At 38.2% G+C, this 19,448-nt stretch overlaps 1 protein-coding gene across 1 annotated transcript in view; it reads left to right on the top strand.

Moving 5' to 3' along the window:
* The window catches only part of col15a1b (collagen, type XV, alpha 1b), a 50,772-nt gene that overhangs the window by 27,004 nt on the left and 4,320 nt on the right, over positions 1-19,448 (top strand). Inside the window, exons 5-33 of the mRNA XM_053330651.1 lie at positions 667-819; positions 4,173-4,247; positions 4,849-4,947; positions 6,356-6,470; positions 7,124-7,164; positions 7,326-7,508; positions 7,637-7,663; positions 7,753-7,815; positions 7,944-8,021; positions 8,204-8,266; positions 8,361-8,513; positions 11,275-11,328; positions 12,021-12,056; positions 12,147-12,284; positions 12,377-12,436; positions 12,530-12,565; positions 12,751-12,792; positions 13,060-13,122; positions 14,178-14,213; positions 14,352-14,435; positions 14,662-14,727; positions 15,095-15,130; positions 15,488-15,550; positions 15,780-15,869; positions 16,089-16,124; positions 16,250-16,303; positions 16,549-16,605; positions 16,724-16,783; positions 17,143-17,187. Of these exons, the coding sequence (XP_053186626.1) occupies positions 667-819; positions 4,173-4,247; positions 4,849-4,947; positions 6,356-6,470; positions 7,124-7,164; positions 7,326-7,508; positions 7,637-7,663; positions 7,753-7,815; positions 7,944-8,021; positions 8,204-8,266; positions 8,361-8,513; positions 11,275-11,328; positions 12,021-12,056; positions 12,147-12,284; positions 12,377-12,436; positions 12,530-12,565; positions 12,751-12,792; positions 13,060-13,122; positions 14,178-14,213; positions 14,352-14,435; positions 14,662-14,727; positions 15,095-15,130; positions 15,488-15,550; positions 15,780-15,869; positions 16,089-16,124; positions 16,250-16,303; positions 16,549-16,605; positions 16,724-16,783; positions 17,143-17,187 (2,106 nt within the window). The remainder of the gene's footprint in view (positions 1-666; positions 820-4,172; positions 4,248-4,848; positions 4,948-6,355; positions 6,471-7,123; positions 7,165-7,325; positions 7,509-7,636; positions 7,664-7,752; positions 7,816-7,943; positions 8,022-8,203; positions 8,267-8,360; positions 8,514-11,274; positions 11,329-12,020; positions 12,057-12,146; positions 12,285-12,376; positions 12,437-12,529; positions 12,566-12,750; positions 12,793-13,059; positions 13,123-14,177; positions 14,214-14,351; positions 14,436-14,661; positions 14,728-15,094; positions 15,131-15,487; positions 15,551-15,779; positions 15,870-16,088; positions 16,125-16,249; positions 16,304-16,548; positions 16,606-16,723; positions 16,784-17,142; positions 17,188-19,448) is intronic.

The raw sequence follows: 19,448 nt of genomic DNA on the forward strand, positions 1-19,448 counted from the left end.
GAAGACTGCGTCTGCCTTAGATACAATACAGTAAAAAATGCAATTAATGTTTTTTGTTTTAATTTCTTACCTGTATTTCATTTACAGTTTATTAGGGATATTCTCTTTATTTCCACCAACACAGTCTTGCCACATTAACTAACATATCATTTTTGAGTTAGTTTTAACATTTTAAATAAATTGTCAAAAAAGTGCAAAAAAATTGAACCACAGATCTATTTAAAATACATAATTTTTGTTCATTTTTGGCCACTTTAGGAAAAGTCATTAAATTTCAGGGTAAAACACATTTGGGGTGTTTTTGCCACTGTTGAATATCAAAAATGTGTCAATTTGACCAGCACAGTCTGTAAGGGGTAATTTGTAGCTTTTTTACATTACTTGTGATACAGTCAAATGTAAAAATACCTTAGAGTGACTTGTTAATGTATTTTTTCAGTAATTAGACATAGAGCAAAGAATCACAATATCAGAGTTGTATTTGTAAGCTTGATAGAGTGATAGCTCTCGACTCAAGCATCTTCATTGACAGAGTAATGTGATTGCTGACCCTGACTTCTGAGGAAATAAATCATACTTCTGGAAATGTTCCCTCTCTGGTGAATAGAGGATGTAAGCTGACAACAATGGGAGACACTGTACTTAATAGATGTATTTATCTGTCAGGTGGTGGTGGAGCATGAAGAGGTGCGTCTCTACATGGACTGTGGCGAGGCCGAGAAGACTACCTTCCATCGAAAACCAGAGAAACTCACTTTCTCACACAACTCGGGCATCTTTGTCGCCAATGCAGGAAGCACAGGGCTCGACAAGTTTGTGGTAAGTGAAAAAAGTATAAGTTAGTGTGTATGTGGGTGTGTTTGTATCTGGTGGGGAAAAGGAGTGTTTGCCAGAAGAGCAAAAGGAACAAGAAAGAATGAGATTCTGCCTGTGTCAATATCAATGTGTAGTTTGTCTCTGTAGCAGAGTTTAGGATTAAATTCTTTAGTGTGTGTCTGTGTAGGTATGTGCATGTGTGTTTTGGCCTCTCATTACCATGTAAAAGAACTGAATGCTGTCTGCTGCCTCATGAATGTTGTTGAATAACAACAAGGAGAACATACAGTAAAAAAGCCTTGGGTGTTGTCCACAGGAAATGCAGAAGAAGGACAAATGAAAGATAGCAAAATGTGCATGTGCACTATGTTTTAGGCTGCTTATAGGATTGTGTGCATCAGTACAGATAGAATAACTGCTACTCATTAAAATGCATGCCACATAACCACAACATCCGTGGTGAGATCTTTCAACGAGCAGAGAAATAGCATGCCATTAATGCAAACAGGGTATGAAAGGCTTGATTCAATTACAAAAAAAGACACTATATTTCTTCCTCTTCTACTTGACTTTCCTCTTTGTTTTGACTTAATTAATTAAGGTGGCCTCATCCAGTAAATTCTGTGCAGGATTTCTAAAATTATTCTTTTAATAATAAAGGAATAGTTCAACAATAAGATCAAGAGCTTGACAATATGACATGATGAAACCATTCAAGTCTGTCCATTATATGCGACTAGAGCTAGAAGTCAAGGGCAGCTCTATCCAAACAAGAAAATCAAACACCCCAAACTTTCCCCATTAATTTAAGAGCAAGCTGACATTATCTTTTAACTTTGTTTTTCAAGGCTTATCCCTCATCTACACAAATTGGATACAGTCGGGTCTATGCAGGGTCAGAATATCATGACCACCTCTAGTCCTGCATCCTGAAGAAGACAGTGGTCTTTTGCACAAATTTGGCTGAATAGAACTTTGAGGAGGAAGTAACGGGGGGAGGAAAGAGGAGAGAGGGCAAAGAAGGGAGGGATAGGGAGTAAGTTGATGGCAAATGAGGAAGTCAGACATATCAACAAGGCCTACTTGTGGTCAGATCAAGGGCTTTATTATGGGATGTTCTTGTGAACTAGTGGGCAAAATGCCACTGTGTACTTTAAACCTGCAATGCCGGTATACATAGTTAAATAAAAACTGAAATAATGACACATATATATGAATAAATATTTCACTCAATAAATAAAGCAAAAAATAAATGGACACTGCAATGAATCCATCAATAAATGTTTAAATGTTGAACAAAATGAAAAAAATAATACATGTTAACATTAACCTCCCTGCAAAACATGATTAATCAGCTGGGCTAACATTAGAAACTAACATCAGATCATCTTTAAACAGCTGAAAGACAAATTTAATGAGGAAGAGTTAATCCCACTTTTGTGACCAAATGTACTTTAGTAATCCTCATTAACATACAGACAGACATATATGTCTTTATTCATTCATTATTTGAAATAGTGCATATTTATGTATGTATGAATAAGTCTCTTCCACATGTTTCCTCCCTCTATATCCATCAAAAACTATATAATACAAGCAAAATGCTAAAAAATAATAATAATAATAATAATAATTTGAAAATAGGACTTTTGTGGGTTTGTTTCCTTTTTGGAGTTTTTGATTGTTGTTTTTTTTAAAATATATTTCTGCATGAACACTCATACTAATACTGTTTAACTGCAAGAAGACACATTTATATCTTGAGGAAAACCATGCACACATTACAGTATACATGTACTGCCTGTGTTTTTAGTGACCCCTTGTGGACGACTAAGATCCTTTACTATACACTAAAGAAGAACATTCATCTACCCAATGCGAAAAAGTCTTTAATTAGTACCTTCAGTCTCCTGGAGTTTATTTGTAAGAGCTGATAATTATAGCCTGTAACCAAAAAGAGGAAAAATGTGGAAAACCTACCATAGTAAAAGGTCTTTAATACTTACAGGTCCAAAAAATGCTTTAATTGCATGGTAATTACTTTTTTATGATAAACCTTTAATTCCACATTACCTTAGTCACCACCAAGCTGTACAGAAAACCATATACAGACATGTTCATGAAATAGGTGTGAAGTGCCATTCTAAGGTCTTGCAGACTATATAAATGTTCTTCTGTGGTCAATAGGTATGACAACATACTGTATAATAGACTGGATTTATAGACTCAGCTACTAAAACTCTCTTGAGACTGAAATTACTACGGGAACTGCTGTCAGTCCATTTTGAACTCTACAATGCTCACAACAATAAATACAAGCTGTAAATGACTTGCCGTTGCCATGGTGAGAGGATGCCGTCATTCTCACTTCATTCTGCTTTGTGCAGCATAACCTGACTTTATGAACAGGTTATCTGAAGCATGACGACAGAATATGTGCATGTGCGACTGCGGTCATGTCCAGTCTGAAATATTTGGGTCACTGTGTGTGTGTGTGTGTGTGTGTGTGTGTGTGTGTGTGTGTGTGTGTGTGTGTGTCCATATGTCCTCGTGTTTGTTGTCTTCAAAGGAGAGCAGTCATGGCATGGGGCCCTTTTTAATCAGCATGTGTTTGTGTGCGAATGTTGTAAATGTTATGAGTATTGGGCAAAGGAATGGACAGCTCTCTCCATGCTCCTGTAAAAATCAGTTAGCACCATGCTGTGAGTGTGAGTATGAGTGCCGTGCACACTTGTGTGAGTGTGTGTCTTTGGAAAACTGGTCTCTATGGTGATATCAGCCAGCAGACTGTACTTCATTGTGTGTGTGCTAGTTTTCTGTCTCTAAAGAGAGAAAGAGGCTATAACACAATCATTCACACTTTAAAGTTATCTGCTTGAAGACAGCAAGCACTTTTCTGACTATTTAAACTTTCTCAGACAAAAAAAGTGTACAAATCTTGAATTTTGAGTGAAAAAGAATAGTTAGTGAAATGATTTAGTAATGTGATGTATTGATGTCAAGCAGTTTGAATGTCATATTTGTCTATTTAAAAATGATTTTATTGGGAAAATGTAGAAATCAGAAGCACCTGAAATAAAAGGAAGGAAGCCTTGTGTCAGTGTGTGTGATTCACCAACATTTTTTTTGTTTGCAGAGATTTTATAGAGATAAATGTATTATTATAGATGAAATTGTTCTCATTTTTGATTTTACTAAAGCTACATTTAACAAAACCAAGCCTGTTGTGTGTTGGGAATTTCTTGAACATGTAGAAAATAAGTCAATAATGCAGGTTGTCACCTTGTTTCTCTCTCTCTCTCTCTCTCTCTCTCTCTCTCTCTCTCTCTCTCTCTCTCTCTCTCTCTCTGATCCAGGGATCCATTCAGCAGCTGGTGATAAAAGATGATCCCAGAGCAGCTGAGGAGCAGTGTGAAGACGACGATCCTTATGTAAGACACACATAGGCTACAGTACCGTTCATTCATATCAATAAATCAAACTTAATTTGTACAGCCTTTCATGCAGATTAGTGCAATTCAAAGTGTTCCACGGGTGACTGACACGCTGACAATAACCCAGAATAAATCATTAATAAATAATAAACAGTAAAGTCAATAGTAAAACAATTTCAGACTAATGCACAGAGCAGAGGTGGTTTTAAATGCTGTACAAATAATAGGCACATGGCTCAACAGCACCCCCTAGTGGTCAAATAACTTCATTGATACCTCCCTAGTGGCTGCTGTTCCGTTCAACTACTGTATCTAGTAAATTCTCCCATTGTATTAAAAAGTTAATAAGAACGCTGCAAAATTTTAATGGTAAAAAAATAGTAATTCGATTTTTTTTTTTTTTTTTTTACTTTTTCCAACCCTCAGTGAGTGTCATATGGAATTTGTTACGTATTAACTGTCATTTCTACAGGATTTTTCTCCTCAGCAAGTGATTTGATTTAGCTAGAAACACAGAACTTCAATGTTGGCAGTGGGTTTCTTTTTTCTTTTATTTATTCATTCTTACCTTTGTGATGGGATGTGATGTTTGATAAAGGCCTCGGGATACGCCAGCGGAGACGATGCTCTGGACGACAGAGAGTCAGAGGAGGAGATGATGAAGAACACACAGGAGGGAAAACACGGCACAGCACAGGTAGGCTGACTGGATAAAGTGTCGGATACAAGTGCTGGGAAAAAAACAACCCATTTTGTTGGATAGATTCAAGATGTCTTCCGCTGAAAAGGTATGTCGAGACTTGATCAAGGAGAATGAAAGAATAATCAATACATGCTCTGTCCTGATGTTCTCTTCAATGCTGGGGTTTCTTTCCTCCAGGGATAGTCTTATAGTAAGCTACACAGATAATGCTATAGCTGAACCATGCCCAAATATGGCCAGATCCAACACATCTACAACATATATAATTTAGTGTATTGGTCTGCAGATGAGGACAGTGTCTGGGAACGCAGGTCAGTGTCCTTGTCCTCCATTCCTCAGGGTCCACAATATCCAACTTCTGACTACAGTACCTCTACTCTGTTCAGAGAGACAGGCAAACACACCTCTGACCTTGGTTGCTATAGCAACACCATCATGGTGCCTCCTGTTTTCCCCAAAAGAAGCAGATCTACTGTCTACTACTGTCTCAAGGGGAAACAGTGTCTCACGGTGGTGCAGCTTTACAATGACCTCAAGGCCTAGTTTGACCCAGTGTATGCCAATGTATGGCTCAAGTTATGGAGAATTCCCTAACAACTATTTGACATACCCACAGCACTACCTTACCTTATAATCAGACTGAACTGCAATTTAATTTCACTTAATTTCTTCTACCATATCCATCATACCTTCATGGCTGCATCATAACATCAACTGCCAACTCTCTAGAGGACTCTGTAACATTTCATATAGATCTTTTTGAATTATTAAATGTGAACTGTTCAGTTGGCTTTAGAAACTGCTGCACAAGGGACGTTAGTTAAAATGGTAGTTTTAGAAGATAGTGATGTAAAAAGAAACAGATTCACGCATTCAGTGTTACATGGCATTTGTGTACGTGTGTACATATGTTTGTGTCCATTTGTTATGTCTTCTGCTGCTGCTGTGTATGATACACACCCTTGTTTTTCATCAATACAACCCAGATACAGCGCTCTTAGTGTTTCTTCTCTGTTCCGGTACCATCTTTCATCCTCCCACAACCAGGAAGTCACTCTGACCCAAACGTCCCATAATCAACACTATCTGTGAGGCTTCAAAGGAAATGGTCCTTCAGAAGCTGAATAACTGTTACCAGACATTGAAGTCATGATGGAAACTTTCTTCTCTAGTCTAGAGAATAAAGAAGAATAAAGAATAAAAACAAACATGTTTAATATCTTACATCTAACAAGAAACCACAAAAAACAATTAACTGGATTAAACTATTTCCCATGGAACTGTGGCCTGCAGAAGACAAACCATATGGCCATAATATCTTTATCAAGTATATTGCTGGTCCACACAGGAGAACCCATTGTAGTTTTTACCTTTCCCTATTAATCTTTCTCATGTCTTGTAGGGGGAGGACAGCGTTCCTGTCCGAGCGCCGCCCACTGAGGCTCCGGAGGTGGAGTTTGATGAGTATTCAGGTCACCACACCCCAACTGCGGCCTCTAAAGAAATGATGGCAAGAGGTCAGAATGAATCTTAATACATAGTAACAGTTTCTTGGAGGTCATGATGATTGATTCATAGTAGAAGGTTATGTTTCACGAATGAAACTTGTAAAATTGTAAAAAAATAGTTTGTGCCAGCAGTGGTCTAAGTGGTCTGGTTGGAGAAGGACCTAGTGACCTGTTTGTTAAGATCAATCTTGTTGTTGGATATGAAGTGCCCTTGAGCAAGATGTTTGCAGACTGATCATAGTATGGTTGACCTGTGGTTTTAGGTGTAAATATACAACTCATAGAGCATTTATGGTCAGCAAATCAACAATAACCGAGTTGAATAAACATTTATATACTGTTTAAACTATCCACTCTGATAAGATCTGGTCGAAAAAATGATTTGTTATTGGAGCAACATGTAATAGGATGCAGCAAAACAAATTAAGATAAACAGATGGAGAAACTGAGATTAATGCAGCCAACTATTATAATTGTATGTTTATTCAATTTGGTGCCTCCGTGTCTCCATGATAAAAAAAAATCATCTTTTTATAGCCTTCAGTGAACAGTGCACTTGTAAGAATCTGGTCGCCTGGCCTTGCCAAGTGTCAGGTTATCAGTGTGACCTCAGAGGACTCTGATTGGTCAAACTTGTTGATGACATCATGTGTTTGTTACAGGGTCACACCGGACAGAGGAACCAGGGGAGAGATCAGGAGAGGTATGTTCATTTTCTCATCTCCCTTTTATTTTTATTACTTTGCTGTCAGAGTCATTCAAAACATTATGGAATATTTTAAATATACTACACAGTAACATTTTATTACTGTATGTGTTCTCAATAAACAATACATCAGTGATACCAGAGGTTTTTATTTCCAGGGTGCTGTCAAGCACGGGTTGAAAGGAGAGCGAGGGGAACCTGGACCCAGAGGATACCCTGGCCCACCCGGTCCCCCAGGTTCCACCATTGCACCTGGACAAGTTCAGCCTGGACCAAGAGGGCCACAAGGACCAACGGGGGCTCCTGGACCCTCAGGAAAACCAGGGAGAGATGGACCACAGGTGTGTGTTTTTCAGATCTTCAGGCAGAGAGTATGCTTTTAAATCAGTGTTAAAAGTGTTAATCCTAAATCCTGCACTGATTTCCTGTTTAACTTTCAATGAAATATGTCCACACTCTTTGTTCACAGGGAAGGAAGGGTGATAAAGGAGATCCAGTAAGTCATTTCTCTCTTCATTTCTTCTGATGTCTTCACTGCTATGCTTTACATCACTCGTAATAACTAAACTATATTTTGGCCTGCAGGGTCAAAGAGGAACGCAGGGATATCCAGGTTTAGCTGGAGATCCTGGAACCAAAGGAGAGAAGGTACAGCCAATACATGCACCCATGTAGCAGATTTTACAATTGTCACTCTGTTCAAGTTAAATAGAACTTTTAATGTTATGTCAAATGTACTTCTCCTGTCCTCTTCCTCTTGTCTTCCCTCTGTGCAGGGAGAACCAGGAGTTGGTTCACCTGGCCCCCCTGGCCTCCCTGGGCCTCCTGGACCCCCCAGATCACGCAGCGTACCCGTCAGTATCTAATACTTTTGTTTTTGTTGTGCCAATAACATTCACATTCACGAGGGGAATTATCCTGTTTTGTGACACAATTGACAGTAAGAGCCAAGACTATTTGGTTTGAGGCTTGATTTTAGTGGAACCACAATCATCTCAGTGTGTAAGTGTATGTGTGTGTGTGTTCTGTGTTTTAGTATGGAGCGGATGCCCTGGGTTCTGGGTTTGAAGACCTGGACAGTGACAATGTGCTTATCAGGGTGAGAGACAGACCTCTGACATAGAGTAGATGGTTGGAATAGTTTGATGGTTGAGTTGACAGACCTGACAAAGTGAGAACTCTCTTTCATGCAGGGTGCTCCTGGTCCACCAGGGCCTCCAGGACCTCCTGGTCCCCCTGGACCCCACTTGTCATCATCTGACAGAGCTGAGGGCCACTCTCCTGGGTTCGCTGGACCACCTGGCCCCCCTGGCAGAGACGGGCTCCAAGGCAAACCTGGAATACTAGTAAGTTTCCCAGATGACAGTATTCAGCTTTCAGTTACATTTTGTTACAAATATATGAAATGAAGTGAGACCTGCTGAGCTGAAATGTTTCATTTTCATTATTTATTCATGTAACAACACTCTACACACAAATAACTAATTAGTTTGGGTTGTAGTACACAATTTTAGTGCCTAAATATTTGAAGTAATAAAAATGTAGGCTAAAAGACAGTATGACAGTGGTCAAATTTAAATATATTTTTATTAAAAATGTAGTCTACAGATTTGTTGTCTCTGTGTTTGTTTTAAAAAGCCCAGAAAAGTGTATTGAATTTTTAATTACACAGGCTGGTTTGAGAATTTATCAGTTTTCAATTTAATATTCACTTTAATACCATCAGCATCAAAGAATAATTTGATCTGACTGGGACAAATATATTTATTAATTTTGAAATATAATAGTTCTGAATCATTTGTGTCCTCTAGCCTGGAGGATTTTAAGGCTACCATGCTGACTGGAGTTATTAATCATAAATCACAGATAAAAGCTGTTTGTGTTACATTTAGTATTAAAAGGTTTAAATACTGTAAAAATGTTGTAGCATAGTTTTTTTTTAGAATTTCTACTTTTCAGTTCTGATATTTATGTGTTAATACTTTTTGTGGACTTGTGGAGTTTCTGTATTTCTGTCTGTATTATCAGTTTGTGTTTTCTGTCCCTCTTCTACACGTTTTAGTTTCTTATATAAGATTTTTTAATCTTATATGCTTTTATCAAAATTGATTTAAATAGTTCTCCTCATTAACTACATACACTTTACTTTAAATGGTCATTTCTCCTCAATCTATAATGTACTGATCAATATTAATGTCTGTCTTGGCCAATGACCTGTTTTTTATCCTATCTCTGTTCCCTTATGTCACCCCCCCTCTTTAATTATGATCACCCTCTATTCCACTCTCCACTCCCACCATCTCCTCCCCCTCTCCACTCTGTTCCAGATGTTTGAGGATTTGTTTAGTGGTTCTGGGGCTGAAGGTTCAGGTTTGAGCTCAGAGTTGTACTCTGGCCTTGGCTCAGGGTTCAGTTCTGGATTCATTTCTGAGGCCGGTATTGCCTCCGGGTTTGGGCTCGACCTCGGGTCTGCTTGGGTATCAGGCGAGGTATATTGTCCTGGTTTGCTTGGTAAACCAGCAAACAACAAAAAGACAGAATTACAGTCAAAAGCCAGTGTACTGAGGCAGCATCACCTTTATCTTATATCTGAGTCAATCTTAATCTTTTAGTATTATATGAATTAATTTAATTTTAAGTTCTGCTTTTTTTGTGTAAAAATTGCAATACCTGTGATGCAGAGTGACTCTAGCTCACTGCCTTAGTGCTCAGGCTAATGGCTGTACATTATCTCCAACCATGTTGTCTTAACTGCTGGCCGGCAGCTGGCTAAACTGAAATTGTACATCGCTATCTAAAGTGCTATGTGTTTAAGTGTGCGTCTGTCTGTGCGCGCAATATATTACTGCTTACATATAACCGCCTTAAAATTTTGTCAGTTAGTTTTGGTTACTTTCAGTGCTTTGAGTTCAGGAAAGTGTCACTTCTTTTTTAAGAGACTGAACTGAAGGTAACTGAAAACAAACTGGTATAACCTCAGTTTAAGCTGCCATTTTGCTTCTGTCGTCCAACATGGTTAGAGAATAAAGTTTCCATTTGTACTGATCCATCCATTGTTTTGTTGCTGCTGTTCTCAGCTAATGCAAAGTTCCAAGGCATACATACTAGTTATTACTACAGCAGCGTATTGCTTCCACCATGCCATAGAGGCTTCCTCACATAGCTGAGGTGTTGGACAGAATAAATAACATAATAATTTTGCTATTATTAGACGCTAAATTGATTCAGTCTTTGGGGTCCATAAGTGTATTTCTCAATTTAAATATTTAAAATGCAGGTATTTTACAAAGTAGAGGTTTTGACCTGACAGTATTTTGTCAAGTATTAATTCATCTTCTGTGGATCATGAATATCTTCACCAAATGTGATGGCAGATTAAAGTGCTAGATGGATCAGCAGACCAACCAACAAGATCAACATCCTTTCACCAACATTTCCAGTATTTGATTTTCAACATTTTTAGCCATGTTTTTGCATCCAATATACAATTAAGTCTGCCTTGGAATTTAGCGTTTTACCAAAAACCTTTGAGGCCTCTGGTACAATATGTCGGTCTGTACTAAACCAAATGGTACGGAAACACTTCTGTACTTTGATCCAGTGCTGCTTGGTTAAAGGAATACATTGAATATTTTAATTAAGGCTTGTCAACTTTCCTGTTGTGATAAGAAAACTACAAAATCATCCATGCTTCACCTGTTGGTTGCCGACTTCACTACTTCATGCTACATTTTAGCTGGAAGAAAGTCAAAACCCAAAATAGTCTCAATCTTAAGAGCAAGAAACTAAATTGATCAAATGTAGCCATATCTTGTGCAGAAGTTGGAAACTTTCATAAAACAAGACTGTCTATGCTAGTGTTAGCATGAAGCACTGAAGCTAACTGACAAAGAACAATGTTGGCATGTATGATCTCATCACTTTGACAAGGAAGTTGAATATTCCTTTAAACTAACTGTCACCTTTGGATTTGGTTTGGCCCCTTATTGGAATGGCTAAGGGGTCAACAAACAGCTTAGCATCATGTTGCTATTACTGGCATTTTTTCTGGGACTTATCACTGAACAGTCTATCAATGCTTGTGTCTATGTGCATTTACTTGTTAAGGGTCCACCAGGAGAAGATGGGACGCCAGGTTTACCAGGAGCTGTGGGAGAGAAGGTACAATCTTTAAGACAGATGGAGTCCTGGTGGCTCAGTGTCACAGTCTCCCATGTACACGTCTACTGTCCCCTAATTGTTTCCTATGATTCAGTGCAAAGGGGGGATGGTTCTGGAATCAAGAAACAAAGTGAAAATATTCCTATTCTTAATTTTACCAGGCAGTCTTTAAGTGAGTGGTTCTCAAATGGGGTTAGAAGGTTCCAGCATTTTCATTATAATTTCATCCATAAGTAACACAATGACAGAATGTATTACTATTTTAGTAATGAGTTTCATACACATTATGTAATAAAAACAGCTAAAAGCAAAAATCTTATATGGGACTTTGTGTGACAAAATGTTATCAAATGGGGGTCCATGGTCTAATTTTTGTCAGTTCAGTAGTCATTTTAATGAAAAAGTTTGAGAAGCACTGCTTTCAATTATCCCATTTGTACTCCACTGGGTTACACAGCATACCTGCTATGATGTAATGTGATTATGTAATAATGTAGAGAAGTCACTAACTTTTAAGATTCTGATTTCAGATGGTTATTTTTTCTGATAATATCCCATATGCACATTCAACTTACTTTGATGTTGATGTCTCACCATGTGTGGACTACCTCAATTATACTGAGTATCCACATAAGCAAGTAAGTCAATAAGTTTCATGATGTCCTTACTTTCTTCTTTCTTCACATCTTTAGGGTGATCAAGGGTTACCAGGATCACCTGGACCAAAGGTAATTCATCTTACTTATGATAGACAGAGAGAGAAATGAATGTTAGTGAAGCAGGTAATAGGAGCTTTATATTCCACTTTATTTCTACAGGGTGAAAGAGGATCTGAGGGCACAGTGGGGTCTCAAGGGCCGAAAGGGCCCAGCGGTCCACCGGGAAAGAGAGGCCAAGCAGGTCCACCTGGACCCCCCGGGCCTCCTGGACTCCCAGGAACCAAATTCTTTGTAGAGGTCTTTGAGAACCACATTTCATTCAATTACATCACCCTCACCATGTCACTAAGGTTTCAATTTGACGTGTAACATCTGACTGTTGTTTTCAGGATATGGAGGGATCTGGCAAGAGTGATGCACTCATTAGAGGTGGAGTCAGAGGCCCACAGGTCAGTGTGAGAGTGCACGTGTTTATATGTGTTTTTAAGAATTTACGGTTTCATATACAGATTCATTACCTTTTATGTTTTTGTTTTTTCTAGGGTCCCCCTGGCCTTCCTGGCCCCCAGGGCCCTAAGGTAACTTTTTTAATTTCTTAAATGTATGCATGATATCTGCAGAAGTTAACTTAGTTTTCTGTTTTTAACAGCTGATGAAAATGTATGTACTATCTATATGAGGATTGGATCCTTCCATTTATACTGTACTTCTGTATTGTTCCTGGTTGCTGATTGATTGATAATCTATTGTATGTCCTCTGTAGGGTGAGGATGGAGACACAGGGGCTCCAGGGCTCTCTGTCAAGGTAAGACTCATAAATGTCACAGCTTCAAGTTTTTTGTCATCTTCTCACTTTATTGGTCAGCAGTGTGAGTGTGTGTATGTTAGTGAGTATTTGAAAAGCATTTCCTAATCATTTATTAGAAATAAGAATTAAGTCCTGTAAACTGGCATATACATTTAAATGTTAAGAAATGCAATATGTTTTATGTATGCAACTGCAGTAAACATATAGCAGTGAAAGCAACTGTCCGTACAACTTCTGTATTATTTGTCTGTGCTGTGTTTGCAGGGTGAACCAGGGGACCCAGGACCAGAGGGTCTTCAGGGTCCTGCTGGACTACCAGGTGCAAGGGTAAGTAATCATGTATTTACACAAAAATGTCCCAGTGTTAACAATGGTTGCATACTAATTTATATGATAAAAGAGCTAATATAGCTCTATAAGGAGTCAAATTAAAATGAGCTTATTCTGTAATTATAGCCTACTTATATTTAAAATAACAGTTTTGCTGTTCACTTTTCACTGTTACATTCAATGACATTTGGCACACTTGCAAAACAGTATCAAAGGCAAGATGAAAGTTACTGCCTGTTTTAACATCATATTGGGTAAATATATGCTAATGTTGACACTTTTATAGGCACCAATCAGTGTTGAGCAGATTACAATTTTAGTAAGAAGTAGCATCAAGATTTACTGTTTCAAATTCTGTAATTATATGACATATGAATCATATCATATGAATCTCGATAAACTTACTTTGATATTTTGGGAACTAAGCTTGTTTGCTATTCTACTAGAACTTGGCTAAATAAAATCATAATTCAGTTTCAACTGCATTTATAGTTACAGTAGTCTAAAGTTTGGACACATCTCTTGAATGAGAGCGTGTATCTACACTTCTTAGTGGTACTGTAAGTATAACATTAGATATCCAGGGTGTGGTTAACTTAGTGTTAGCTTATCACAAAGACTAGTAGGTAGGTCAAACAGCTAGCCTCACCGAATGAGGAAAAAGCATTGCTTTCAAGGGGGGTCAATGGGTTCAAGTTATCACTTACTGTACTGTACGTGCTGAAGGGTTACTTCAGATAATAGTCACTTACAACGTCTTTAATTTAGCTAACATTAAAGTCAGCATAATATAAAAATGAATTAAATGTAAACCAGTATAGTGCTGAGTTATTCATATTCAATTGTTTTTTAATGAGGGATGTAGATGTTGATGTTGAGGTACATTTTTGTGTGGTTTGTTTTACAGGCTACAGCACTAATATGGCTATACACTAAACTGTTCATTAAGAAGTTCCCTGTTTCACATGGAGTGTGAACTAATAACTCTATAATAAAATGTCCCTTCACCAATGCATTAATGACTGTTTATTTCTATTTCCCCCTATAAACAGGGAGCCAAAGGAGAAAAAGGCAGTGAAGGACCTAAGGTAGGTTGCCGAACAAAAGAATGACTTTGATACATTTTGATAATGTCTGACTTGTCTTTATTGTATCTTGCTGTTTAAACCTTTATTTACAGATTAATTCAAATAAATGATTAATACTGACTAATTTGTGTCCTGCAGGGTGATCGTGGTGTTGATGGACTTAGTGTCCCAGGACCTCCTGGACTTCCTGGACCTCCTGGAGCCACCGTTAATCTGCAAGATGTATGCACTCCCACACGCACAATGACATTTAATAATTTAATTTAGTCTGAGGCCTTCTTTAAATTTACTGGCCATTTATTTTCTGTATTAAACCAGATTCAATAGCTATGCTTTTATTGCTGTTCTGATGTTCCATAACCATGTCCAATCCCTATTTATTGAGTATGAAAAAAAATATGCTTAATCTGCCCAAATGTACTTTTAACATTGTATGTTCTATCTCCAGCTGCTCCTCAATGTTACAGATGGTATCTTCAACTTCACAGGAATCAGGGGACCACCAGGACCCATGGTGCGTAGTACCCTAACCCTAACCCTAACCCTATTAATTCAAAGTTTTATAAGGAGCAATTTTAAAAACTATTTGAACTATGATACAAGGAGTCTTTTACTGAAGTTTAACCTATGGCTCATATGGCTCAGTATTTGAACATGTGCTGTTGAATGCTCTCCTCTCATCCACATTCTGCACTATAGCATCATTACATTTGTGAACTGGCTGCAGTTTTGTTTGATGATGTTGTGTACGAGCATGTGATTTTTGGCTTTGTCAAAAAAAAGATTGTTAACCCAGCCCCCACTGCTTTTGCTTGTATGTGTGCATATGTATTCACATGCATGTGTGTGCATGAATGTGTGTGTTTGTCTGCGTATTGCAGGGCCCTGAAGGCTTGCCTGGCAGAGCTGGATTTCCTGTAAGAACATTTTGAAACACCACCTCATTTTGAGCATGTGTATCACCTGTTGAATATGTACATGAGTATTGTGCATGTTATGAACAAAGATGCAATGGCTATTTGAAAGGAATGTAACACTTTTTTCCAATTTTGCTTTTGCTGTCATTTGGCTAAACAGGGTATGTAAATACAGCAATGTTTCATTCACAGAATGGATTTTCATTGTATGTTATTTCAACATAGTTCTTTTAAAGTCCTCATGAAAATCCCAATAATCCTAGAATTTACAGACCCATAACCTTCCTTTAGAAATGTTATCATTCATTAAAACTAAAACCTCCAATTCTGCCTCACTATCTGTTCTTCTGTCCCCAGGGCCCCAGAGGACCAAAGGGAGACACAGGTCCTCAAGGTGTCCAGGGGCCATCAGGGCTTAAGGTGAGAACAGCACAGTGTCCATCAGAATGAATTAATATCATTTAATCTCTATGAACATTATATTTACCCTAAGAAGAAATGTTGAAACAGTCCTTACATGTAACAGTTGAAATTAAAAAAAACACATGCAGGAAAATATCACGACTAGCTCATGAACATATATGATTATTACTAATCAGAGTTAAAAACATTGCAGATGTTTAATTTCCATTCCTTTCCGTGCTAACAGGGGGAGAAGGGAGAGCCAGGGGTGACCATTGCTGCTGATGGATCCCTCTTATCAGCACCACGAGGCCCTCAGGGGCCCAAAGGCCCAAAGGTATCGGACAAGTGACCCTTCACCCCTATGTGACTCTTTAGTACCTTACCCACTAACTGATGCTGAGTCATACTACAGAAGTTGAAGTCATTAATATAATGTGACCATTGAAAGCCAACATGGTGACACAGAACTACAAATCTAACTGTGACTACAGGTCTGTAGTCTAATTCAATACAATGAAGCTCAGTATTTTTGCACTGTGTGGTATTTTTACAGGGTGAGCGTGGCTTCCCTGGACCTCCTGGACTTATGGTAAGTTCATAAAAAATGGAACATTAATATCTACAGACTTAATATAATTTGACAAATTTAAATATTTGGATTAAATCAATTGTATTGACATGTACAGTACATCAATGTGTCTTTGGTTATTTCAGGGCCCAATGGGACCTACTGGGCAAAAAGGAGAATATGGCTTCCCTGGTCGCCCGGTGAGTACCATGTATTGTAATGTGTTTATCAGGACAATTAACACTCAGGTTGGTATTGATATATTATAAGTCAGTGCCAAGAAAAATAAAAAATATTCATTAATTTCTATTTAATTTTACCTATCTATTCATATACTGATTTAAAGTAACTTGTCCCTCTGGAAGCTTCTCTAATTCAGAATGTGGCGGGCTTGTTAGCTTGGTTATTTAAATAAATACAAATATAAATGTTTTTCTTTTGGCAGGGACGACCTGGTATGGCCGGGAGGAAAGGAGACAAAGGAGATTCTGTTGGCCGGCCGGTAAGACTTTGTCTTGATAGAGATGGTGCACTTTACTCTACTATACACAGGGCCTGTGTCTTTAATGTGCATAATACTGTAAATTTTGTCTGTATGAGTCCGTCTCTCTCATTCTCAGGGACCTCCAGGTCCACCGGGTCCACCTGGACTTCCAGGAAGAATTCTCGGACTGAATGGAGTAAGTATCAATTTGAGGATTTCTGGTAGATTTCTCTGATTTTTCATTTTCAGCTGTTGGACAGGGATGATAGTGATGAACAGCCAATACTTCAGATTGCATTACTTCAATGACTGGTTTTACAGAGATACGTTAAACAGGCAGACGCTGATAGTTCCAACTGTACCATTCTCCCCAGTGGATAATAGAATTAATAATGATAATTAAGAATCAGTTTAAGTATTGCCACTATCATTTGAATTATGTTTTTTTAATCCATGTCTGTGACACTCATCTCCAGTATTTGACTCATTCTAAGTGATCTTTACTTCATTTGAATCACCTAGTCTGATGACGCTGCTCTTCTTTGAATCTTAAAGACAGTGTTTCCTGTGCGCCCCAGACCGCACTGCAAAAAGGGACGAGTAAGTTTGAGTTGGACCATCTGATTGGGCTGTTTCAGCTTGAAAGGCGACCATCCGGTGGTTCTGTTGGTGTGTGGGTGTAGCAGCATGGCAGCTCTCTGTTCTGGGCTACAAACAATAAACCCCTACCTCCTCCCCTTCTTTTCCTCTCTTTAAAAACACTACATGTCCGTGTTTCTGACCTCTTTTGCCAGGTGTTATCATACGTTTTAGGTGCTAAATTGTTATATACAGTATATGACGTAAGTATTTTGGGGTGCATTTACACCCAGATTTTATCTGCATATTTAGTCTGATCACTCAGGACAAATGTTAATGCCAGGCGTTAAAGGGGTCAGAATCTGAATCCTGCTTGCCTCGTCTGTCCTTACCCTCCTCATCATCTCAGGGAAGACGAAGCTGGGTGAACAGGGAGAAGGAAAATGGAGGATGGACACTGTTGATACTCATCCTTCTACTGTATGTACATCAGAGTTGGTGCCAAATCACTTTTCAATTTAATCAAATAAAAAGGAAGCTACACAAAATTCATTCTCAGTTATTTCTGAAAAAGTTGGCAATTATTCCAAAGTCAATCTTTATTGATTGCATTCAACTCTGCTCTGCATACAGTAGTTAAATGAGGCTCCTGTAATGGAAAGTCACTTCTTTCATGGTGTTGGGTGTGTGGGATCTGTTATTCAAACAGTTTAAAGTGTCTCCTGTAGCTTCTGGTGATAACACAGTTCCTATGTGGCTGAATTCCAATCAGCTAAAAAAAAAGGGATTGTAGAAGAAGTCTAATCACAGCTTGTTAGACACATAGTGGAAGAATTCTGATTGGAATTTAGCTCCTATTCATTCTAATATCACTTCTTAGGCTTTGGTTGTGGTGACCGCCTCCTTCTTAAATGTATCTGAATTAGAATCTCTAAACTGTTTCCTTACTGTGTGGAGTGTATTGGGGAATTTTACTCAATGTGACCCTCTTGGATAATGTGTCTGTGACCCATACATTTTAGCAGACATTACCATCATCATATTATATTGTCTTTTTATTGTAAATGCTGAATATTTATAGATTTCTCTTCTCCTGATGTCTGCTGTTGCTATGTTGATTTAATAAGAGTGTGGAGAGCCATCTACTGTCTTTGTTTTTAGACAGAATATCGCATCCAGTTTATTATATATATCAAAAACTGCAATAAAGTGCTTACTAAGGGCAGGTATAAAAAGAACAAGGGACAAAATAACAAAAGTTATTACATATATACAACACATACTACACAGCAGTGGTTCTCAGGGGTCCTGAAGAGGGTTCCAGGGGCTCCCCAGCATTTATTTTCAATATAATTCTATCCATAAGTAACACGGTGGCAGAATGTGTGACTATTGTGGTAATGAGTTTCATACACTCTAATAAAACAACAGATGGGGGGCTCTGGGGACAAAACCTTATCAGATAGGGGTCTGTGGTCTAATATATCAGTTTATCCATCAATCAATCAATCAATCAATCAATCAATCAAACAATCTTTATTTATATAGTGCCAAATCACAACAAAAGTCATCTTAGTCCAGACCGTCATTTAATTTAAAGAGACCCAATATTCCCCCATGAGTAGCACTTGGAGAAAGTGGCGATGAAAACCCCTTTAAGGGGAAGAAACCTCAGGCAGAACCGGGTTCTAGGTGGGCGACCATCTGCCTTGACCCCTTGTTTAGGGGGCCTTGATGTGGAAAAAGTTTGAGAGCCACTTCTGCACGGCATATGCACAAATACATACAAGCCACCTCACACTCACTTTTTTTGGCACTATCTGCAATATTTTATGTACACCAATCTACGTGAAACAGTAATTTATTCCCTGGACATAGTGTCCGCTGCCACTTTAACTCAAAGTAGTCTAGCAAGGGCTTCAAACCAGTCACTGTGTGTAACTCACTGTAAAACATGATGTACCAAGACAAAAGCTGGAACAGTTTAAACTCATTATCATTCCATTAACACTGATCCACATTGTAAAACTTTTTTAAAGTGCTTACTTTAACCTTAATTCTTAACTTTCTGTATTTAACTGTTACAGTGGAGAGAAGGTTCTATGTGCTGCTGTCTATAAGCATGCATCCCTTGTATTTAACAGCTTTATTTTTGCAGTGCTGACAGCCAAGTTTTAACGCCATCTGTCTTTTTATATTAAACCAATTTTTTCCCCTTTTTTGTCAATGTTTGACTTTAACAATGAATTCAATGTTTGTGCTCAACAGTCTGTATATGCTGC

This window comes from Scomber japonicus, chromosome 12, assembly GCF_027409825.1.
Source record: "Scomber japonicus isolate fScoJap1 chromosome 12, fScoJap1.pri, whole genome shotgun sequence".
Classification (NCBI taxonomy): Eukaryota; Metazoa; Chordata; class Actinopteri; order Scombriformes; family Scombridae; genus Scomber; species Scomber japonicus.